The sequence below is a fragment of the Castanea sativa genome, chromosome 5 (assembly GCF_040712315.1).
Source record: "Castanea sativa cultivar Marrone di Chiusa Pesio chromosome 5, ASM4071231v1".
NCBI lineage: Eukaryota > Viridiplantae > Streptophyta > Magnoliopsida > Fagales > Fagaceae > Castanea > Castanea sativa.
Window position 1 is genome coordinate 62,893,307 of NC_134017.1, and position 25,230 is coordinate 62,918,536.

General features: G+C 34.9%; 2 protein-coding genes across 2 annotated transcripts; both read right to left on the reverse strand.

Annotated features, from left to right (window-relative positions):
- Positions 1 to 606: 606 nt before the first annotated feature.
- LOC142635583 (cytochrome P450 71D8-like) lies at positions 607 to 12,703 on the reverse strand. The gene is made up of 3 exons (XM_075809724.1): positions 12,174 to 12,703; positions 1,387 to 2,311; positions 607 to 1,236 (listed from the first exon to the last, which is right to left on the reverse strand). Exons 1-3 carry the CDS (start codon positions 12,701 to 12,703, stop codon positions 607 to 609), a joined length of 2,085 nt encoding a protein of 694 aa, XP_075665839.1.
- A 7,787-nt stretch (positions 12,704 to 20,490) lies between these two features.
- LOC142635584 (subtilisin-like protease SBT5.4) lies at positions 20,491 to 24,856 on the reverse strand. The gene is made up of 11 exons (XM_075809725.1): positions 24,749 to 24,856; positions 24,383 to 24,492; positions 24,208 to 24,305; positions 23,946 to 24,116; positions 23,539 to 23,638; positions 22,468 to 23,002; positions 22,282 to 22,379; positions 21,937 to 22,182; positions 21,738 to 21,852; positions 21,422 to 21,635; positions 20,491 to 21,053 (listed from the first exon to the last, which is right to left on the reverse strand). Exons 1-11 carry the CDS (start codon positions 24,854 to 24,856, stop codon positions 20,491 to 20,493), a joined length of 2,358 nt encoding a protein of 785 aa, XP_075665840.1.
- Between the last annotated feature and the right edge of the window lie 374 nt (positions 24,857 to 25,230).

Sequence of the window (25,230 nt, forward strand, 5' to 3'; positions counted from 1 at the left end):
ACCTTGGGAGCAATGAAATATATGCCTCTACATTCCACTGATATATCTGGAACATCTTGCACATATATGTATAGGAAAATTCATAGAACAATAAACTTGATCATTAGTCAAGATCACCTAATTAACCAAACAAATGGATCATAAAAAATGAGACGTGCAGTTTAACATCTACTGCATTGTTGGCGCTCTTGAACTAAAATTAAGCCCTTGGTCTGATCTACCAACTGGAGGAAATAGGGTACCATTTTCTTCTCTGATATTGGACTGCCAGAGTAGATTAACTTTTGAGTAAAAGGAATAAAACAACTCTAGCATTGGTCGATTTCAATTATACAATGCATATTACAATTGCAACCAGCTTTTTTGGATAACTTTCGGCTTTTATGTTCAGTTCAACTTTTTAAAACTTATTTTTTCTCACTTTAGAACAATTTCAGCAAAAAACAATTAGAAATAAGCTAAATTAACTAATGACAAACACAGAAGAAAATATTTGCTGGAGTAGACTAACTTTATTACAACATTGATTAATATAGTGAAGCAGGAATTTCAGGAGCATCTGAATGAATTTCATGATATGAATATCCATTATTCTGAGATCTTCTGTTATATCTGGTGCTCAAGTGGAGGAGTATAAGGCTTGGCCACCAAATACAAGTTGCTTTCCCTGCAGACACTTGTACCGAAGACTTCAGTCATATCCAGATCCTCTGGTCTCATTCTGCCTGGAAGCTCCCAATCAAAATGGTACAGTAGTTGAGCAAGAGGAAATTCGGTATTAGCTAAACCAAATGTTACTCCTGGGCACATCCTCCTTCCTACCCCAAAAGGAATATATTCAAGGTGAGTCCCGTTGAATTCAATTGAAATGTCGGCAAACCTCTCTGGTATAAAACTCTCAGCATCATGCCAATATGCAGGATCTCTTCCAATTGCCCATGCATTAACAATGACTTTGGTTTTGAGGGGTATCTCATATCCATCAATTTCACATGGCTCTCTGCATTCTCTTGGGAGTAACATAGGACCAGGAGGGTGTAACCTTAGAGTTTCTTTGATAACTAACTTTAAGTAACTAAGGTTCTGAATGTCTTTCTCATGGATTTGTTTCTTTCCTTTAAAGGCTTGTCTTATCTCAGCTTGTGCCTTCTCCAGAACTCTAGGTTGTCTCATCATTTCTGACATAGCCCAATCTATTGTCGTTGATGTAGTATCAGTTCCAGCTGCAAATATGTCCTGAAAAAAAATCTGGAACGATTATATATTCTTCTTTAGAGAAGGAAAAAAAAAAGAAGGATAGCTGTAAAAGAGACCAGCCATAGTAATTGGGAGTAATTAATTAAAATTTTCTTTTTTGAATGAGTAGGATTTAGAAGGAATAATAACCAAAATGACTCCTTTGATGTGGTTGGTTGTGATGGGTAACTCAAGGCTATCACTTTGCTGAAGGCCTAAAAGAACATCAACAAGATCCACCTTCGACAGTTCACCGTTGCCAGTTGCTGCACTCATCTGGCTCTCCATATGGTCAGCGATTATGTTGTCTAGCAATTTGTCGACCTTCCTATGAATATTCTCTAGTTTAGTTTTCAACCCACAAAACACATGAAGAAACTCTTTGGAAGGGAATAAATCAGCCAAGTGAAAACCTCCTGTTAAGGTTGTAACTTCCTTGACCAGCAATGCAAAGGCAGCTGGATCTTTGCATTTGTTACCAAATACTGCTCTACTTACAATTTTTGTTATCAAAGAGAAAATATTTTCAGTAAAATTGATTGGTGATCCTGAAGATGAGTGGATGGACTTGATGAGATTACAAACTTCATCTTCTCGAAGAGAAGAAAATGATTGGACCCTCTTGGCACTTAGGAGTTCCAAAATGCAAACTTTTCGCATTTGCCTCCAGTAATCACCATATGGAGCAAAGGCAATGTCTAAGCCATCATAGAATACAATTTTAGTTCCAAGAGTTTTTGGTCTCTGCACAAACGCAAGATCATGTGTCTTCATGACCTCTCCGGCCACCCTTGGTGATGATACCACAACTGCAGAAATTTCACCCAGCTGCAGGTGCATAAGGGGTCCATGTTCTCCTGCTAGTTTCTGGAGAGCATGATGTGGTAGTGATCCTATCAAGTTGTGCATGTTTCCTATTATTGGTAACTTTCTTGGCCCTGGTGGCAATTTCTGAACTTTGCTATGAGCTTTTGATCTTCTGCATACCTTTAATAGCCAAAACAAAGAGAGTACGATAAGAAAGGTGGTGAAAGCAAATAAAACTTGAAGGGTGATAGCAAAGACAAGCGCTTGTCTGAAATTTGCTTTCAGACAATTAGAGGGGAATGTGATTTGTAATGTGTTTATATGGATCCGTTGGATTTAGTAACGGGTGACTCCTTGAGTATTGTGATAGGCCAAGAATGTATTGACTTTTTGTGATATATTAACCAATTAATTAGCCAAGTTAATTATTTAATTGAATTAACATGCAAAGTGTGTGGTAGCACAAATAAATCACCAACTAAGTTAAATGCAGTGGAAAATAAAGTTGATATGGTGATTTGTTTACAAATGGAGAAAGCCTCCAAGGCAAGAACCCTACCGGGTGATTTTAAGGTCACCACTCTCGAGAATGTACTATTATCACAACAAATAGTTACAAGTAAAGAAATCCTAATACCTTATATCAACCTACAGTTGAACCCTTACTCCAATACACAATTGGACTTGTTCTGTAGTGATAATATCTCATTTTCAATGCACGATTCCTAGTACAAGACTAACCAATCGATGCGCGAATCCCAGTACGCGGCTTACTCACCAACTTGAGAAAGATGTTGGCCGCAAAGTTCTTCAGTTTATCAACACGATGAAGATCACGAAACTCCTTGGTTACAAAACCTAATGGTGTACAAACACAGCAGCTTCTTCAAGAGAAAAATGAATTAGGGCAAATTTTGTATCTGGTCACAATTTGCATGAACAAAACTTTGCCTCACACTTGCACAACCTTTGACGGCCCTTAAAATAATTCTTATATATGTTTAGGGTTGTGAGAAAAGAAATCCTAAACATGTACACACGGATTAGAGTGAAATCAAAAATTTGAAAAATTGATTTTCATAAATCTCGATAGATAGGTTATCTATCGAGCAGCTGTCGAGCATCGAGCTAAATTGCCTTTTAAATCTCGATAGATACTATCTGTCAAGCTAGCTATTGAGTTTTAAAATCCAGCACTTTTTCATTTGTTTCTTGGACAGATTTGCATGGCTTTAACATTTGGACTTGAACTCTTGTTTATTGAAGTATTAAATACATCCTAGATCTACCCAATTACAAGTAAAGTGCGTTTTGTCAAAGGATTAGCTAATTTTGAATGACATATGTTCCTAATCATGAATCATATATATCCTAATAATCTACCATTTTGGCAATCTGTGACAAAACCACAACAAACAAATGAAATATGAGAGAATTCATAAATCACTTAAATCATACTCACTTGTTGAATATAATAAAATTTATCTTAATATAAACTCTTGAAAAATTTTGCAAGAAGAGAGTTCATGGCAAGAAAGACTTTGACAACTTGTATTTCTAAAACACTTTAAACAAAACTCATTAAAGCATTTTAGTGTGAAACAAAAATTAAAAGATTGCATACAATTAATAAGAAGCATGTGCAAAAAAAGAGAAAAGAAACAACACATGAAGAGATAGGTGAAAGAATGTAATAACAACCTCAATATATATATCAAAATGAATACAAGGTTTGCTATCACAATGTAAGAACAATGTATCTAAAAGAAAAGAAAAGAAAAGAAAAGATACAAAAAGTCCTCACTACATCCCTCAAAGATAAAAACACTCCTCCTAAATATCTCCTATTTTAACTCTCCTCCTAAATACATGACTACTCTCCTCACAAGTAGAGTTTACAAAAGCACAAAAAAAAAAAAAATTTAAGGTCCTAACCCAATAACTAAGGGCTAATATAACTAATCCAATAAAGTACTAGGGAGAGGTAGAGAGACACAAAAATATTTCTGATTGTTAAATGAAACACATTGTTCCACAATTACCAAAATAAAAAATTTGAGATTAACAAAGTATTTGTAAGAGAGAGAAAGAAAGGAATTTGAGGGGCCACCACCATCATCATGCTGGTTGGCCTTCCTCCACCACCATGCTAGCTGGCCTCCCACCACCATGAACTCATTACTAACAAAATTCTATAACAATTATGCTATAATATATGTATAACATTCTCAAAACTATCAGTAGAATGTGATGTTTATAAGAATTGTAGCAAAAGTGCATTACCTAAACTATGCTAATCTTATTTAAATGGTTCAAAATTAACTCTTTTTATTGAGATCATAGTCTTAGAGACAAAAGTCCAGGGTTAAGTTATTTTGTTTTTGTACAGATAAATTGCCAGTGGTGGAGCGTAATGCTTCAAGAGCCCGTTTGGATTGAGAGGGGAAAGAGGGGGACTGGAGGAGAGTAGAGTAGAGTTGGCTGAAAATGGGCTAATTTTGGGCCAAATCTACTCTATTCACCCTCCCGCCCCTTCAATCCAAACAGACCATAAAGCAGAGACCTCATACGGGTGTGCATGAGTTCATGTCATGTGGCGCTCTAATTTTTCATTTATGGTCTATTTGGACACCGCTTATTGTTGAAAATTGAAAACACTGTAGCAAAATAATTTTTAAATGTGTGAATAGTACCATGAGACTTAGTTTTAAAATTGTTTTTGCTGAATTTCGTACTTGTGTGTTCCATGAATAGTGCACAGGACTCACAGAAAAAAGGCAAATGCGTTGCTATCCAAATTTACGCTTAGCTTTTTTTTTTTTTTTTTTTAAACCTTTTTTCATTAAGTTTTTTTTACTGTTATCCAAAATATCACATTAACTTATTTTTACTGTTACCTCATTAATTGACTAAGCTTACACCACACCTTCTTTTTTTCTTCATGTCTTTTAGGCTTTAGCATACCCACCATTCTAGTATTAAAAACAAAAGTACAAAAAAAAAAAAAAATTAAGGACTAATATAACTAACCCAATAAGGCACTAGGGAGAGATAGAGACACAAAAAAATATTTTTGATTGTTAAATGAAACGCACTATTTCACAATTACCCCAAAAAAAAAAAAAATTGAGATTAACAAAGCATTTGTAAGAGAGAGAAAGAAAGGAATTTGAGGGGCCACCACCATCGTCACGCTGGTTGGCCTCCTACCACCATCAAGCCAACGAAACCTCTACATATTTTTTTTTTGTTAACTCTTACCATGAACTCATTACTAACAAAATTCTATTTATGCTATAATATATGTATAACATTCTCAAAATTATCAGTAGAATGTGATGTTTATAAGAATTGTAGCAAAAGTGCATTACATGAACTATGCTAATCTTATTTAAATGGTTCAAAATTAACTCTTTTTATTGAGATCATAGTCTTAGAGATAAAAGTCTAGGGTTAAGTTATTTTGTTTTTGTACAAATAAATTGCCAGTGGTGGAGCGTAATGCTTTAAGAGTCCGTTTGGATTGAGAGGGGAAAGATGGGGACTGGAGGAGAGTAGAGTAGAGTTGGCTGAAAACAGGCTAATTTTGGGCCAAATCTACTCTATTCACCCTCTCTCCCCTTCAATCCAAACAGACCATAAAGCAGAGACCTCATACGGGTGTGCATGAGGTTATGTCATGTGGCGCACTAATTTTTCATTTATGGTCTATTTGGATACCGCTTATTGTTGAAAATTGAAAATACTGTAGCAAAATAATTTTTAAATGTGTGAATAGTACCATGAGACCTAGTTTTAAAATTGTTTTTGCTGAATTTCGTACTTGTGTGTTCCATGAATAGTGCACGGGACTCACAAAAAAAGGCAAATGCGTTGCTATCCAAATTTACGCTTAGCTTTTTTTTTTTTTTTTTAAAACCTTTTTTCATTAAGTTTTTTTTTTACTGTTACGCAAAATATCACATTAACTTATTTTTACTGTTATCTCATTAATTGACTAAGCTTACACCACACCTTCCTTTTTTCTTTATGTCTTTTAGGCTTTAGCATACCCACCATTCTAGTATTAAAAACAAAAGTACAAAAAAAAAAAAAAATTAAGGACTAATATAACTAACCCAATAAGGCACTAGGGAGAGATAGAGACACAAAAAAATATTTTTGATTGTTAAATGAAACGCACTATTTCACAATTACCCCAAAAAAAAAAAAATTGAGATTAACAAAGCATTTGTAAGAGAGAGAAAGAAAGGAATTTGAGGGGCCACCACCATCGTCACGCTGGTTGGCCTCCTACCACCATCAAGCCAACGAAACCTCTACATATATTTTTTTTTGTTAACTCTTACCATGAACTCATTACTAACAAAATTCTATTTATGCTATAATATATGTATAACATTCTCAAAATTATCAGTAGAATGTGATGTTTATAAGAATTGTAGCAAAAGTGCATTACCTAACTATGCTAACCTTATTTAAATGGTTAAAAATTAACTCTTTTTACTGAGATCATACTCGTAGAGACAAAAGTCTAGGGTTAAGTTCTTTCGTTTTTGAACAGATAAATTGCCAGTGGTGGGGCGTAATGCTCTAAGGGCCCGTTTGGATTGAGAGGGGAAGGGAGGGAAGTGAAGGAGAGTAGAGTAGAGTTGGCTAAAAATAAGCTAATTTTGGGTCAAATCTACTCTACTCTCCCTCAATCCAAATGGACCATAAAAAATTGAAAGATAATCACAAGCAGCATATGCAATTAGTGCTTTCCTAAGTCCAACACATTCTTTCTTCTATTTTTGCCAAATCAAAATAAATGCTTGCCTGCTCTGCGACACTAACTGTCGAATACAGTTTTGGTGTTGGTGTGTGAGTGTGTTCTCTTATTTCATCACCCTTCCCCTATGTGTGTGTGTGTGTGTGTGTTTATCAAAAAAAAAAAAAAATGCTTCCCCTATTTAACTTCAAGTGAGTTAGTGCTTCTTTTTTGTTTTATTGCAATCTTTCATAATTTGCAGAGTTAAAGATAAAAATTATGTTAATGGAAATAAAAAAACAGAGACCTCATGCGAGAATGTATGAAGTCTTGCCATATGGTGCTCTAATTTTACATTTAACATTTTTTTACCTCTTTTTATTAAGTATTTTTTACTGTTACCCAAAAGTTTACATTAGTTTATATTTTACTGTTATGTCATTAATCTCCCATTCATTGCCTTAGCTTATACCACGCATTTTCTCTCTTCTTCGTGTCTTTTAGCATATCTACCATTTTAGTATTAAGAACAAAAGAAAATAATAATTAAGGACTAAAACTAATAACTAACCATGTAAGGCACTAGGGAGAGATAGAGAGACACGAAATTATTGTGGATAGTTAAATGAAATGCATTGTTTCACTATTACCAAAATAAAATACTGAGTTTGACAAAGCATTTGTAAGAGGAATTTGAGGGGCTGCCACCTCTTTCATATTGGCCTCTCCCCACCATCAAGCCGTCAAAATCTCTACGGGTAATTTTTTTTACCATAGTTTTAAATAATTTATATGACACATGCATATACTTGCTCACATCATCTATTAATGTCGCATTATCGATGAGTGAAAGGCAGTGAGAGAGTTAAGCGTACTTTCATTTCATGGTAAGCAATATGTGAACACAACATAGATTATTTAATTTTCATGGTTCTGTTACTCTTTTGTATTAATTTTTGGTTTCATGATTTAAAAAGAAAAATTAAACTTACATTGAGAAGGCTACAAATGTGCAGTTTAGTTACTAATCTAATTCTTAATATCTCAAAATGTATATGTTTCTTTACTCAAAATTAGATTATTTTTTCATTTAAATATATGTATAACATTCTCCAAAAACGTCTTACATAAAATATTACAAAATTATCCGTGCATCGCACGAAAAACTTACTAATTTTTAAAATACTTAGCCAAAATATTTTTAATATTCTTTTTGAATATGGCTGTGCTGTTTACCTACCCAAAGGGAGAGATAAGCTGCTGCAATGCTGTGATCCTTTCTCCTTCTCTTTCCTCTGTCAGTTCAAAGAAATCAAATTGTGAAATACATATCAGAACAAAGATCCTTATACAGTATATGACATCTCTTTTTGCCCTATTATATATGACATCTTTGCAACACACAGTCCTAGCAGCACAAAAATAATTAGAGATTAGCAAACACTACACTTCAATCTTACAGCATTTTCATATCCAACACAAACTTGATACCCATAATATATATATATTTTATCTGTCTGAACATGGAGAGGGAAATCTTGAAAGAGAAATTGTAAAGGGCTTGAAGATTGTCCAAAATCTTCATACCACCGATACGTTACAATGCATTCCAACTTTTACGATGCTTTGAATCCACTAATTTATTTATTAGGTCAGAAAAACTCTTAAAGTTGTATTATAAAAATAAAAAATTTAAACTATTACTAAGTTAACTACCAAAAGATCTCCATCTGAAGTTAACAATTACTAACCTAAATGTTCAACCACAAAATTTTTTCTTATGAGCTAAAGGATGTCATTAATTTGGATGAGAGTCTGGTGTAAACATTATCTGTCTTATTGGAGACTCCACACAATATTAGTGGCATGAATTTACCCATGTTTGAAGCTTTAGCCTTTACACTAACTAAAGAAAATATGCTTCCCTATTGAACAATAAAAAAGATCAAATCTTTTTCTGAAGTTAGAAGGGTCAATAGCTTGTAGAGCCAATTAAGATCAAGAATACTAAAAAGGGTGAATAGCTTGTAGAGCCACTTTTGTGAGGTCTAAAAGAGATGATTGGTTGGTAGCCATAGTCCTTTTTTTTTTTCTTGAAGATTTCTGGATCAAGAATACTATGAATAAAATATAAATTGATCCTGAATACTTGAGCGTAGCCAAGATTAGCCATAACATACTATTTTCATTTTTCTTTTCCATTTTTGTACTATACTATTAAACAGCTTGCCCACGTTGTAAGCGTTGTGGCATTGGACTTCACTTCTCAACTTGGTGCTTGCCTCATGCAGTTAAAAATGTGGTTCAGTCTTAACTAAAATCCTCACCCAGCAGAATTTGCATAATAAATCATGAAAACCAGAGATCTCACATTCAGAACTAGGCCTCACTTGTGCTAAATTTTCCCAAAATTGATTCTTAAAGTTTGAAGGGTGATTATTATAAGAATTTTGTCTTGGAGTCATTTAGACTTCGTACTGTCAAAAAATTGTTTCTTTTTATCCTCTTCCCCGCCCAACACCCCCCCCCCCCCCCCGCGGCGGAACCCCTGAAAAAAAGGAAAAAGAAAAAGTAAGTCATTTAATTAGCTTCAATTTTTATCCTTCAGTAATAACATTATCCATCAAATCCCATCTGATTTTAGCAATGTGCTTGTCTACTTGCAGAAGCTGTCATCCCAAATTTTGTTCTATGACTACTTGGGGAGCAATTAATATGTGCCTCTATATTCCACTGGTATATCTGTTATGTCTTTTCTCAAATAAAGTATATGTGGGAAATTCATATATTACAATAAACTAGATCATGATCACTTAGTTAACCACCCTTTAGTCATAATCTATCTATCTATCTATATATATATCTAAAAGCTGACGTGTAGTATTTATTGTTGCTACGCATCAACTGAGCCACATCAGCGTCCACGTTATTATTTTTTATTTTTATTTTTTCAATTTTTCTATAATTTTCATTATCTTTTCATCTCCCCACTACTTCTTCAAACTTTCTCCCTCCCGTACTTTTTCATCTCCCCAATACTTCTCCAACTTTTCTTCATTTCTTACCTTTTTCATCTCCCCACTACCCTCTATATTAATATCATTCTAATCTTTCCTTTCATCTTCCTTTATTTTTGTTTCTTCTTATTCACATCTTCCTATTATAAGGCCAAAAACGTATTGACCCATTGTGATAAATTAATTGATTAATTAGCCAAGTTCAATTAATTAATCAAATTAACATGTAAAGTACGTGGCAGCACAAACAAATCACCAACTAAATAAATATGCAGCAGAAAATAAATTGACACGGTGATTTGTTCAAGAATAGGGAAAACTTCAGAGGTAAAAACCCCACTGGATGATTTTAAGGTCATCACTTCCGAGAATCCACTATTATCAAAACAAACGGTTACAAGTAAAGGAATCTCAGTACCTTATACCAACCTACAGTTGAACTCTTACCCTAATACCCAATTGGATTTGTTCTGTAGTGACAATCTCTCCTTGTATTGCACAACTCCTAGTACATGACTAACTAATAGATGCGCGGATCTCAGTACGCGACTTGATCACCAACTTGAGAAGGATGTTAGCTACAAAGTTCTTTTGTTCATCACACGATGAAGATCATGAAGTTGCTTGGTCACAAAACCTTACAGTGTACGAACACAGTAGCTTCTTCAAGATGAACTAAGGCAAACTAGATTTCCAGTCACACTTTTCTTCACACTTGTGGAATTGTGCTTTTGTGTAACTGTGCAACCTGTGACGGTCCTTAAAATAATCCTTATATATGTTTAGGGTTGTAAGAAAAGAAACCCCAAGCATACATTCACGGATTGGATGAAAATCAGCTTTGAAAAACTGAACTTCATAAATCTCGATAGATACCCTATCTATCAAGCAGCTGTCGAACCTCGGGCTGAAACAGCTCTTTTAAACCTCGATAGATACTAGCTGTCAAGCTTTAATAAACAACACTTCTTTACTTGATTCTTGGACAGATTTGCATGGATTTAACACTTGAACTTGAAACCTTATTTCTTGAAGCATTAAACACATCCTAGATCTACCTAAACACAAGTAAAGTGCGTTTTGTCAAAGGATTAGCCAATTACATAAAATGTTGACATATGTTCCTAACATGAATCTCATATGTCCTAATAATCTCCCCCTTTGGCAATCCATGACAAAGTCATAATAAACAAATGAACATATGAGAGAAGTCATAAATCACTCAACTCATACTCACTTGTTGAATACAATAAAATCTATCATAACACAAACTTTTAAAAAACTTTGCAAGAAGAGAGTTCATGGTAAGAAAACTTTGACAACTTGTATTTTTGAAACACTTTAAACAAAACTCATCAAGGCATCTTAGTGTGAGACAGAAATAAAAGATTGCATATAATATATAAGAAGCATGTGCATAAAGAGAGAAAAGAAACAACACATGTAAAAATAGGTGAAAGAACTATAATAGCAATCTCAAATGTATATATATCAACAAGTGCAAGGTTTACTATCACAATATGATCACAAGATCTAAGGTATATGAATAATGTATCTAAAATAGAGAAAAAAGAAAAAGATACATAAAAATCCTCACTACATCCCTCACGATATGAACACTCCCCCTAACAAAAATCTCTTATACTAACCATCCCCCTATGAGTATGACTACTCTCATATCTAAAACTACTTCCCCTTTTTATCATGGGTGGCAAATGGTAAGTATATCAAGTAGACATCTCATCATCACTAGAAGAGTTAGCACCATCATCCTTAGCATCAGCAGCATCAACATCATCATCATCGTCCTCATCCTCAGAAGCCTTTGAAGTAGGAGGAGGAGAAGCAATGAAGCCACCCATGACAGCTTGTTGTCGTGCAATACAACCAATACGGGTGTCACCTGATACAACTCATCACTGAGAGTGTCGAGGCGAGCATCCATGCACACAGGCTGTGCCATGATGTCCTCGAGATTCACACTGCTCGTAGAAGAAAAGGGAGCGGATGTGGATGGAGCTGTAGAAGCTGGAGGAACCGTCGTCCCGGACCGCTTCGAACGTAGCAACGCCTCGCTCCGTTTAACAGTATCGACGTCTATGGCACACATAACATGGAAGTGGTAAAAAACGAGAAATGGGATAGAAAAATGGCGTACAATCCTCGTAATAGCTGAAGAGAAGATGAGTTTATCACGGATTGCCATATCCCTATACATATCTATGAGGAAAAGAATGAAATGAAAGGGAAAATCTATGGTAAGATGCTTTAAAAGGGAAAGCAAAAATCGAGCACAAGGTTCTGTAATGGAGTTATAATGAGATAAATGATGCAAAACAAAAGTCATAACCATGTTCATGAACCTAAGACCTTTAGCAAAGGCCGAACAAGGAGTGAACTGACGATCACCCCAATTAGATGGACGCTCACAAAAAGAGGACATAAGCTCGTCTTTAGACATGGTCTTAAGACAATCACAACCAAAGTAGTCGAGATGCACCACCCTAAGGACATGGAGCACGTCGGATACAATATCTGGAGTGACCATGATGCGTGTACCTCGAACGCAAGTAGAAAAATAAGGTATTGAATAATCAAATCCATGCATGTTGGAGTAGAACTCCTGTATAAGCACGAATGGATAAGTGACCGAGACGTCACACAGTGACTCCCAACCTTTACTGTGATTGACAGTGGGTAGGTCAGTGTCGGAGAAGTTCGACAAAATGACTTGGCATTCCGAATGAATGCCTCGTCTAGAAAAGTTTTCCAAAAAGTCATTGCGGACTTTATCATCACGAAATTGAACATGGGAGGGAGTAGGATCAGAAGAAGAGGATGTCCCAGAATGAAGAGGGTTCCGGGACGGAGTAGATTTTCGTTTAGATGCCATAGAGCAACTAACCGAAACAAGAAGAGAGGGAGAAAGAGAGGCAAGTAGAAAAACACCAATCACAATCAATATATAAGAATATAGAGAATGTAAGGTATGTATGCATGAAAATGCATAAGCATGTGATATGCAATAGTAAATACATCATGGGCTCAGCCCAATCCAAACCTACCAGCACACAATCATTGTAACAAGGTAAATACACATCTAAGATGCATGAAACATTGTTATAATATAAATGTGATGCAATGCATGATGTTTTAAAGCCATTTAAGAAAGACCCATCCCAAAAATTGCACAAAGCTTCGTTAATTTTGAAAAACCCCAAAATTTCTCAAAAATCCCAAAAGTTAGGTCAGAAAGCATAAAATGCATGATAGATGAGAGAAACGAGATCTTACCAGAAGAAGAAAGATCAATCTGGGCCGAAAAACCTTTGGGAATGAAGTTTGGAGTGAGAGAAAGAAGTTCTGGGAGGTGAGGAGTCAACAGGAGGCGAGAGAGATCGAGAGAAGTGAACCTGAAAACGCAAGGACCCTATATATAGAACCTTTTAATTCTCGACAGATCAAGAGGTGTCGAGCTTTAAAGGTTTGAAGATATCTAACTATCGAGCAGCTGTCCAGAAGTGTCCATAGCAAAAAGGGGCTTGATGGATTGAGGAGTTATCAAGAATCTATCGAGGAGACAGAAACTTTTGCCATAGATCGAGGAGCTATCGAGATTGCGATAAAAAAAAGCTGAAGAACTCGATAGATAGCTTAGCTGTCGAGAGGTGTCGAAGAGCTGTCGAGAGGTGTCAAGGAGCTGTCGAGATTGCTTAAAAATAGTATTTCAAGAAGAGAAAAACACAGACATGCATGCAATCAAACATGCAACTCAACCAAGGATCCAAATAACATTTTAATCTCTCAAAAACATCTCTCAATCAAGAAAAATGTAAGCACACAGATCCAAACACACACACACACACACACACAAAACACGTCTAACCAATTTCATATTTCAAAAACAAGTTAAGACAGTTTAGTGAGCATATATTAATACATGTAAACCTTATGATGACCAAATCACATTGTACCTGCACATGTATCAAGAGTAGTAAAGAATATTGCGTGTTGTGTGTGAAAATATCGCAAGATTGCATAAGTGTCTCTATGTTGTGACGATTTGAGATATGAGTAAATTAATTTAACTCACACACGATCATAACTGCTTGATAGGGACTATCACTTTCGAGGCACATCCTATAACTCCCACATCTCATAGAATACACACTTGCAATCATGTTTTAAAGCATTTTGTTTCTTTTGCTTTAATTTGTTTGTGCAAAATTTTCTTTTATTAAGCATATCATGCATGGGCATACAAGAGAGAGAAAAGAAATACCAAATTCTGTTAAAATTTTTGACATTGCACTTTTGCTGTGCCAAAGCACACTGATGTCATTTCATGATTGGTGGGCAACAATGGTGAGATGATTATTTATGCCTTTCTCTTAGGATTTTTTAGTTATTCCCGTAAAAAAGAGTGATACGAGTGTTAAGTATAAAAGATAACTTAATCTTACTCATCACAAACACGAGCAAAACATCTCATTTACTTAGTTGTGCATAGAGATGCTCATCTAAGCTACAAGAGATACAAAGTTTAGAAAACTTTGTTTTATTGGTCATTCAAGGTACACAAGTACCAATGTACACAAACACACAATGTTTTTGTTTTTGTTTTTGTTTTTTTTTTCTTCTAATTTTTCAATTTTTTTTAATTTTTATGAATGAAAAACAAAATAAAACCAAATTGAAAAACAACCAAACAAAAACATGTCAAATAAAGCAATGCATAAAAACTAGACTGTCTCAAAATAAGAAAGTAAAACACATAAGTAATGCAAACACAATAAAAAAGAGGGAAGAGAGAAAAGTGATTGAATCACTTAGAGTTTTTTTTTCTTCCACACCTTGGAAGAGTTTTTCCTTTTGGCGAACCCTTGAACCGGCGGAGAGGGGGAAGAACTGCAACCGTTTAAGTTCGTAAGGAACATGAGGGCTTTGAGGAGCTCTCCAAAAGGAGAAAGAGAGAATGTAAACTGACTCAGGTTTCCTGCTGAGACCATGATGTTGCTCTGCTGTGTGGCTTGCCACTTGTAGCAATTTGGTCAAGTGTATCTAGTTGCTCCAAATTGATGACAGAGATGCTTCTTCTTCTCTTTGGACTTTTGAGCATTACTCTTCCTAACTCTAGGGTTTTTGGTTTCTTTCTAAGTAAGCTTAGGGGGTGCTCCTGAGATAGATTTACCCTTATCTACGTTCTCACTAGCTATCACAGTTTTAGCATCATTATTCTCAGAATTAATATTGTTAGCAGGAGAAACAAAAACAGTAGTACTAGAGGAAGCAATATTAGGAGAAAAGAAATTATACCCTAAATTAGTTCGATCGGAGGTAGATTTCTGCATACTGAGCATCTTATTAAGCTTTGCACTTGAGATCCTCTCCAATTCAAATCTAACTTGGAACAATCCTGCCTCAATCTTTTTAGTCTTCTCAGCCAAGAAATTGTTTTCAAATCTTAGTGCTCCAATTGTCTGATTGGCTTCATCAAACTTTGTGGAGAGTTGTTCTCGTTCAAGCTCCACATCATTGAGCTTCTTGGTGGCCAATCTATACAACTTCTCATGCTTTTCAAAGACCTTATATAACTTTGCATAGGCAGTGTGGATGTCATCTTGTTTATCCATCTTCTCAAATTTTGACTCCACCAAGTTTTCTTCTTCATTCACATCTTTCACAATCCCCTCAGTAGGATTGACAGTGGCAGTGAAGGCATTTAGAATTTTGTCATCTTCATTTTCAGAATCATTCTCAGGTTCGGTGTCACTCAAGGTAGCAGCAAGTGCCTTACTTTTCCCAATGGACTTGAGATAAGTAAGGCACCCTTGTTTCATGTGACCAAATCCTTGACACCCGAAACACTTGGGTCCTGAGGGAACAGTGTACTGACTGCCATCCTTAACAACCTTCTTCCCTTTGTCTTGGCTCTTGGACTGAGAAGAACTTGATTGCCTACGGTCATTGTCGAAACCCTTTGCATTGGAATTTTTTATGAATTTCTTGAATTACCGGGTGATGTAGGACTTCATTTTAGAATCTTCATCATCGGAAGATTCATCCGTGTCATTGCTCTTGGCCTTCAGTGCCATGCTCTTGCTCCTACCTGACTTGCCAATCCTTGTCAAACCTAACTCATAAGTCTGCAGATTACCCACGAGCTCTGTCAAAGGAATCTTATCAATATCTTTTGATTCCTCTATAGTAGTGATCTTGGCATGAAATCTTTCAGGTAGAGATCTGAGTACCTTTCTCACAATCTTGGGTTTGGGAATAGTTTTCCCAAGATTGAATGCTGAGTTCACTATGTCCTTGAGCCTGACATAGAACTAATCAAATGACTTATCCTCCTTCATCTTAATTTCTTCGAAGCTAGTAGTGAGCCTCTAAAATTTTGAATCCTTGACAGCCTTGGTTTCTTCATAGGTTGTCTGGAGAATGGTCCAAGCTTCCTTTGTAGTTTCAGTAGATGATATCTTCTTGAATTCCTCATTTGTGACCGCACTGAATAAAGCATTCAATTCTCTACTTTTGAAATTAGCCGCCTTGATCTTTGCATCATCCCAGTTGCTCGACACTTCCTTCAGCTTGGTCCAGCCTATCTCTACAGCTTGCCACACTTTCTCATCTAATGACTGCAAGAAAGCTCTCATGCGTATTTTCCAGTATGTATCGTTAGTTCCATCAAATAAAGGAGGTACAATGAGTGACTGTCCTCTATCCATGACAAACAGGGGTCAATGGATCACACAGTAAATATTAAACCCTAATCAGTGGGTTCTTGCTCTGATACCATTTGAAAGGCCAAAAACGTATTGACTTATTATAATAGATTAATTGATTAATTAGCCAAGTTCAATTAATTAATCAAATTAACATGCAAAGTACATGGCAACACAAACAAATCACCAACTAAATAAATATGCAGCAGAAAATAAATTGACACGGTGATTTGTTTACGAATGGGGAAAACTTCCGAGGTAAAAACCCCATCGGGTGATTTTAAGGTCACCCCACTCTCGAGAATCCACTATTATCAAAACAAGTAGTTACAAGTAAAGGAATCTCAGTACCTTATACCAACCTACAGTTGAACCTTTACCCTAATACCTAATTGGACTTGTTCTGTAGTGACAATCTCTCCTTGTATTGCACGACTCCTAGTACGTGACTAACCAATAGATGCGCGGATCCCAGTACGTGACTTGATCACCAACTTGAGAATGATGTTGGCTGCAAAGTTCTTCTGTTCATCACACGATGAAGATCATGAAGTTACTTGGTCACAAAACCTTATGATGTACAAACACAACAGCTTCTTCAAGATGAACTAGGGCAAACTAGGTTTTTGGTCACACTTTTCTTCATACTTGTGGAATTTTGTTTTTGTGCAATTGTGCAACTCTTTTGTACAGATAGATACTAGCTGTCGAGCTTAAATGAACAACACTTCTTCATTTGATTTTTGTACAGATTTGCATAGTTTTAACACTTGAACTTGAAACCTTGTTTCTTGAAGTATTAAACACATCTTAGATCTATCCAAATACAAGTAAAGTGCGTTTTGTTAAAGGATTAGCCAATTACATAAAATGTTGACATATGTTCCTAACATGAATCATATATGTCCTAACACGAATCACATATGTCCTAACACTTACAATAAATTCGTCACTATCTTTTTCATTTTATACATAGTTTTTCCTCACAAAAAAGTTCTCTCTCTCTCTCTCTCTCTCAATTTTTTGGTGGATTTTTTATTTTTTATTTTTCTTGTATCTTTGTTTTAGGTTGGTAATTTTTTATATTCTTTGAAACTCTACTTTTGGACTTAGGTTAATGCGATTTAGTTTTTTTTTTTAAATTGTTGCTTTTTTTGTTCTCTTTGATTGTTAAATTTTATTATATTGCGTTATAAAGAATTAAATATAGCATATAAAAATAAAATATTATTTTATTACATAGCATGATTTGGTTAACTTGGTACTTATTGTAATTTGGTATTTATTCTATTACACATTATGATTTTTTATAGTGCTCAATTTAGATGTCAAACTATGAGACTTTACTAATTTTTGTATATTTTTTAATCCTTTGTGGTGGACAAAGTACTCTTAATAGTTGTATTAGAAGTACTCTATAATGCCATTTATTTAGAGAAAAGCAAAGGTTAGCCAAATAAAAATAATCAGATGGGTGAAAATTTTTAGCTTTTGCAATTTTACTTTAATTATTATTATTATTTTATAACAATGCATATATAGAAATTTAATTCTTAGATTTTGCTAATAATTGTTTATTCGATAATATGTTTTGGGTGGATGAAATTACAAATTCTGCAAAGAAAATAACCTTGATAGATTATCAATAACAAATTGTTTTTCCTAATTGGTCCAATAAATCATTGTTAAGTTTATTAATTTTCTTAGTGATGTTTTTCGGTGTTTTGGATTGTAGGCAAAAAAAAGTAAGGTTTGAGAAAGCTTGTTTAAAACTAAAAGAATAATTTCCAAATTTTATATTATTTTTAATGATTCACAAAATGTTATAAATAATTTTTATTAAAAAATGAATATTTTCGTTAACTTGCCTTTTGAATTTCTGAAAAAAATTGTATTGTTTTCATTTTGGTACAACAAAATTTATATTTATAATTTATGATTGTTCCTATATAAAAAAAAAAGATTATGAAATACATTATTCTTTATTAAATTAGTTTAAATTTTTTTTAAAAAAAAGTTAATAAAACCACCATAAAAATGATTATCACGTGCACTGCTTGGGTTCGCGGCTACTATAATATTATGACAAGTTAATAATGCTGCAGACTTACAATGACATGGCTAATCCTCATTTGATTGAATGTAGGAAAAACAGAAAAGGTTGAACGAAAACTAGTTTTAAAAGCCTTAAATTTCCACATGACAGGTGATGGTATACATGCATCTTGGTCATTGCATCTACTACCAAATGCTGCTTTTAAAAGGTACTTGTTAAAGTGAAATTTTTTTTTTTTGTTGATACAAGATAGAATTTCTATTCTAGTCTAATTTAAGTGTATATGTGTGTGAAGCTCCCTCCTAGAGACTTGAACCCCAGCCCTTGCCCCCCACATCCCACAAGCACTTATACTTGTGGAGTGACCACCGCACCAAGGGTGCGTGGTGGTAAAGTGAAAGTTAAGAAAGGTGGTAAGGGTAGTTGGTATTTATTAAGTCATGCATACTGAACAATATATGCATGAAGTGGCGAATACATGAACCATTGAACCCTTCATGGGTCCTTTGATTTTTGCAGGTGACCCCAACCCACTTAGCAAACTATGCTTTGGACCAATGAAAAAACACAAATGAGCCTAAGGGCAGACCAAACAAGTTGATCCATCCATGAAAGTGGCCAATACAGGGTCCTTAGATTTTGCAAGTGACCCCAACCCACTAAGAAAAATCTATGCTTCGGACCCATGAAAAAACACAAATGAGCCCAATCTTATCCACCATACCACACTCTTTTTTTTTTTTTTATATATTTTTTTATACAAAATAGAATTTCTACTCTAGCCTAATCTAAGTGTACACGTGTGTGAAGCTCCCTCTTGGAGACTTAAATCTCGACCTTTGCCCCCCACACTCCACAAATATTTATACTTGTGGAGTGACCACCGCACCAAGGGTGCGCGGTGGTCCATACCACACTCCCTTAAATCCTCATTTAAATTGCATGAGTTTGGGCCACACATGAAAGAGTAAAATATGCTACAAAATATGTGTAACAAACCCAAAGGGAACTGGGTTTTGCTATGCATTGGGATTATAGGACTCTGGCAAAAATAACCATCAATTATGTCTATATAAATTTCGTCAAAAAAAAAAGTCCGTGTAAAAAAATAGGAAATTTTAAAAAAAAAAATCATCTTAAAAAGTTTTCAAAAGAATATATAAGAATACAACCAAACACCAGAAACCAAGCATTTTTCTCTAAAAATACTTGTCTTATAGAAAATATTTTACCTTGGAATAAATGAAATTTATAGGTTTAGCAATTTTAAGGCCATAACTAGTCCATTTAAGATTTTTGTGATATAATCTGTTATTTAATTTTGAAAAAATAATTGTTTCTACATAAATGACGACTAAGCATTATTAGTAAAATTTTATAAATGATACATCCATTGGGAAAAAAATGATAATAAGAGAGAGAGGTTGTTTGGTGTGTGGGGCCGTGTGAGAGATCAAGTGGCTAATATCGGTAATCCACCTACCGTATTACAGTCTCAAATCATTAGTGGAATTAATTGTTAATGATGATTCAACTCACTAACAACATTTTCTTAAACAATTTAAAATTTTAATTGAATTAGGTTTCTATTCAACCAATATTCTATGCCCTTTTTAGAGGTGTGAAAAAAGGTACACAACCTATTTAATTCTTTTTTTTTCTTTCTTACACTAGTTATTATATTATTATTATTACAAGTCATTATAAAGAAGTGAGCAATGCCAAGAGATTCAATCACAGCTTTCTCTCTTGTTCTTAGTCAAAAATCACATTTACTAATCCAAAAAAATGACACAAGAACAAGTATAAAACAATTGGAGAGAGCAAATCTAATGAATCTATTACTGCTACTAACCAGAGGTTGACTCCTAATTACTAATTACTAGCCTATCTTGCTAATCAGTGGCCAAGAGGCATACCAACTACTATTGGACTCCTTACATAGTGATTGCCGTCTGACCAAACTATCCCTCCAAATACATAGTCTTCAGTTCTCATTCCAGCAGTTTTCTTGCTCATAGTTTTCTTGGTCACAGTTAACTTGAAACTCTTCTCTTCTCCAATACTCTCAAATTTCAGAATTTTAGGCTCAACATGAACTGAAATTCCAGTGGGTTCTCGGACACGAGCTACATAGGTGCCTGGTGAGCCAACATTCTTGAACCTTCGAGTCACATTTACTGACCGAGATAGATTAGTGACTGTTATGGATGGATAGTTGAAGTCCAAAAGACTAGCTGACTTGGGACATTTATAAGGAGCCTCGGTGAAGAGTTCCAGTAAAGTTTGGTTATAGCCAGAAGCGCAAAGAAAGTCCAAGTAATCATTGACAGTTAAGTCATAGACCAAACCAGGATCCATGGCACGGTTTGGTCGTATGTGGCCAGCACCATAACTGAATGGCGTTGCCTTGTTAAAAGATCCATCTAGGATTGGACTCTCAGTATTGTCCCTTCTTCTAGCTGTAGAAAACATTCACACACCAAAAAGTAGGCACAAGATATAGTTAAAAAGTGGATACACAAAAAAGAAAATTGGTAACAAAAGCACAGTCAATCATTTCTTTCACAATGCACGCAAGACAATTTGTTATTTTGTGTCAGACTCGTAGTTGTATGCAAATCTCTCTCACATGGGATGAACTACACCAGTGAATGACATATTCCCATAAGAGAGATTTGCACTCAGCACATAATACCACCTCCGGTAAAAGAGAAGATATATATATATATATATATATATATATATATATATATATATATATATATATATATATGATATTTAAGATAATTAAGATGATTATGAGCTGAATCAAATTCAAAGGTCTTACCGGTTGTCATGAGTGCGGATTTTATGGCAGATGGGCTCCAGTCAGGATGGAGTTTCTTAAGAAGACCCACAACTCCAGAAACATGAGGGCAGGACATAGATGTGCCAGACATGGTGATAAAAGGAATTCTACGCTTATCAAAATTTTCTTCTGTAGGGCTTGCTTCTCCAGTGTAGGCAGCTATGATGTTCACTCCAGGAGCAGTAACATCCGGCTGAACATTAAGAAAAGCAAATAATTGGTTACTTGGTAGTGAAGTGTAAGAAAAATATTACTTCAGCCAACACAGAAAACAAGATTAGACTCATAGCCAAACCTTAAGAATCTCGGGTGTAACTTGGCTAGGACCTACGGACGAGAATGAGGCCATGAATGGGGCAGGCCTTTTGTTAATTTTTGCTGTCGGGGCCGTAATATATCCCAATGGATCACTGTTACTTCAAAAAACTAATAAGTAAATTGACAAAAGTGTTTGGTGTTGGAGAGAGAAATATACAGAGAGAAAGAGAAAGTACTTAGTAGAATTGATGTAGGCAAAGACTGCTACACCATCTTTATAGTTAATCTGTGTTGCTGGTAGTACGTGAGGATCGGCAATAATTTCATTACCATCGAGCTTATCATTGCAAAGAATCATCCCAACTGCCCCAGCAAGAGCTGCTTGCTCACCTTTGTCTACTCTTGCGTTTTCCCCTCTCAAACAGGCCAGAATTTTACCCTTAGCCTTTTTCGGATCCAATGTACCTGGTTTACAGAGCATACTGCATAGCACAAACATAATATCAATTAATACAAGCTTCAATTAGGAGGCCTTTAATTGAAATTTCGAAGAGGAAATCTGTCAAACAATTCGTTCTTACGCGTCTTTGGCAGATGCATTAGCAGCTTTAGCATGTGCAGCACTAATAAGTGGGCAGAATTTATCCCCAGCTGGCAAAGGTTTAGACATGCTTGCTCCCTATTATAAAATGACACAAAGCCTTAAAACACATGATAGAATAAAGAAATTTTTTGCATAAAAAGAGGAATGGAATAGAAAGATAAACCTTGAATTGCTTCCCGTTTCGAAGTTCAACAAAAGATTCGAATTCTCTGTCCAAAGTGCTAGCTCCGACAGTAATCATCCAAGGTGCAACATTTGTTACAGTTCCAGATTTTGGTCCAGAATTTCCAGCTGAGCTTATTACAACAATACCATTCTTAACAGCATGGAATGCCCCGATTGACATACCATCGTTGAAGTAATCAGTTGGATTGCCACCAAGTGACATAGAAAGCACATCAACCCCATCATGTATGGCCATATCAAAGGCTGCCATTATATCATTATCAAAGCATTCACTCCCATTAATTGGTTTCCAACAGACCTTGTAGGCCGCAACTCTGGCTTTTGGGGAACCACCTTTGGCAGTTCCATTGCCCACACCAATTACACTTGCTCCAGGAACAAAGTTCCCACCTGCAGTTGATAGTGTGTGAGAACCATGGCCTTCATGGTCAAGCGCATTATTAAGTGCAGAGTTGAAAGGCCCAGTAAAATTAATATAGCCTTGGTTGAAGTATCTCGCTCCAATTAGTTTCCTGCATAAATCAACCAGAAAAATAAAAAGGGTTTAAGTTCTTAGGAATGGTTGCACATCATTGGAGAATGATATTGGACCATTGAGCTTATCGTGGTGCATTTGAATGTACAATTCTAGGCGAATCCTGCTAATGCTGGTACAAAATTACAGCCATCCCAAAATTACAGCAAGAAAGTGAAACTGAATTTATGCCAAAGTAACCAACATAATGGTATAAGATCATGTTTTGTTAAATAATGGAATTTGAACTAATGGTTTCTTTTATTATTTACTATTTTACCAATTTGACTAATTACAAGAAACATTCAAATATATTCATTGGAAACGAAGTTAAGATTTAACCAAAAAAAAAAAAAAAGAAGAAAGAAAAACAGATGTTTTGTTTAAACAACTTCAACCATTTTAAGAGAAATTGTGTGATGTAAAAAACATAAAGTAAAATTTCTTGAGTAGCAGAGTAGGATTAATTTCAACAATCAGTAGTCAGTACTAAGCCAATATGGTAAAGATACTGAATCATTAAGTAGGGCAGACCTGTTGCAAGGGACTGTATCATTTTGACAGATTCCTTTCCACTTTGATGGGATGGGTCCATAACCTGTGCCGCTGAAGCTCTTTGATTTTGGCCATACACCTACAATATCACCAAATCCGGGACTTAATAGATTGAAAATTTGAGTTTGACACAACTTCTCTCAAATTTTTTTAAGATGATAAATTGTCAATGATTTTCACATTAACTATTAACTTTCCAACAGTTTGTGAAAAATATTGTAGGGGTAGACTTATTATATTTCAAAGATAAAAATTTGAAAGGACATTGTCCCATGCCGAGATTTATGGGACCTAGTAGGACCTACAGGCTACGGTAAATGCTGACATTGGGTGGCAAAACAAATACTAGTAATGAGGAACAAAGCAAAGCCCGGAAAAGAAATTACCTGTGTCAAGATTTCCAATAATTATGTCTTCACCAAAATTGGCCTTTTCCCACAAGGAACTGGGGTGTATCACACCGCCGATCTTTTTTTCCATTAACATAAATTCCCATGAATGGGTTGTGTGTAACTGTCTTCCTTGGTTCAAAAAAACCGACACAACTTTTGGATGCTCTGCATGGCAGTTAATATATACCTCATTAGCACGATATATATATACACATATATATAGAATGAAATTGCTTACATGCTTCTATAAACTCACTTGCGATTTCAACTGCCATTTCCTCTTCAAGGTTGGCAGAAAAACCATTGATATGTCTTTGATACGAGTAGATAATTGCATCCTTTGCAATCTCTTTACTGCATGAAAACAAATAAAAAATAAAAAATAAAAGTAATTTTTTCTAAACACAAAAATTAGGTACCACGTTGCTTACCTTCCCAAGAATGATCCAAGGAAGTCAAAATGAGAATCAGTCACACGATCAAAATCAACCTCAGAAACTTCTGGACCGTGTGCATGTGATCCTAAGTACACTATATAAGACTATTTCGGAATGAAGAAAATGAAAACAGATTAGTTTTTGTACTTTGTAAATTGAAAAATGCATGCAGAAGAGTAAAATTTTCAGAATGAAGAAAAAGAAAACAGATTAGTTTTTGTACTTTGTTAATTGTGAAAATGCATGCAAATATATATATATATATATATATATATATATATATATATATATATATATATAGAAAAGAAAGCTTTTAACAGATAAATGCATGGAGATTGAGATATAATGCTTATTAATTACCTGTTTGATTGCCAAGGTAGGTGCTTGCAACAGAGACCAAATAATATACAGAAGTAAGAAAAGTGAAAGCTTGGAAAACCATGTTTTGTTTTTCATTGTTAGCATCATAAGCTTTGGAGGAAATCAAGGAAGAGGAATATATTATATATTTTACGCACAACTCTATGCTTTATATTAGGAAAATCTCTGTTGGTATGGGATTTGATTTTGAAGTGGTCAAGCAAAACCTTCGTTTACTACTTTACTTATAGTTGAGAACTGGACGTGAAAGAGGTATATATCCAGTTATTAATTATGATTTCTTTTATGCGATGTTAATTATGATTAATAATAATAATAATAATGCAAATAAGAGGTATATGTCCACTATTTAGCTTTTTTTTTATAATGGAAATATATCCAGCTGTTAATTGTATTCATTAATACTATATTCTAATTCAAAATGATGCAATAAAATAACAACCATAAGATGGAATGCAAAA

Excerpts from the sequence above, each read along its gene's own strand:
- LOC142635584 (XM_075809725.1), bottom strand. The coding sequence starts at position 24,856 with ATGATGCTAACAATGAAAAACAAAACATGGTTTTCCAAGCTTTCACTT. Across the intron at positions 24,306-24,382 it reads CTTGGATCATTCTTGGGAAG|TAAAGAGATTGCAAAGGATG; the intron begins GTAAGCAACGTG and ends GTTTTCATGCAG. Across the intron at positions 22,183-22,281 it reads AATGCATCTGCCAAAGACGC|TATGCTCTGTAAACCAGGTA; the intron begins GTAAGAACGAAT and ends TGTGCTATGCAG.
- LOC142635583 (XM_075809724.1), bottom strand. The coding sequence starts at position 12,703 with ATGGCATCTAAACGAAAATCTACTCCGTCCCGGAACCCTCTTCATTCT. Across the intron at positions 2,312-12,173 it reads GCCTTTGCTAAAGGTCTTAG|ACAAGCGCTTGTCTTTGCTA; the intron begins GTTCATGAACAT and ends AGCAAATTTCAG. Across the intron at positions 1,237-1,386 it reads ACATCAAAGGAGTCATTTTG|GACATATTTGCAGCTGGAAC; the intron begins GTTATTATTCCT and ends ATTTTTTTTCAG.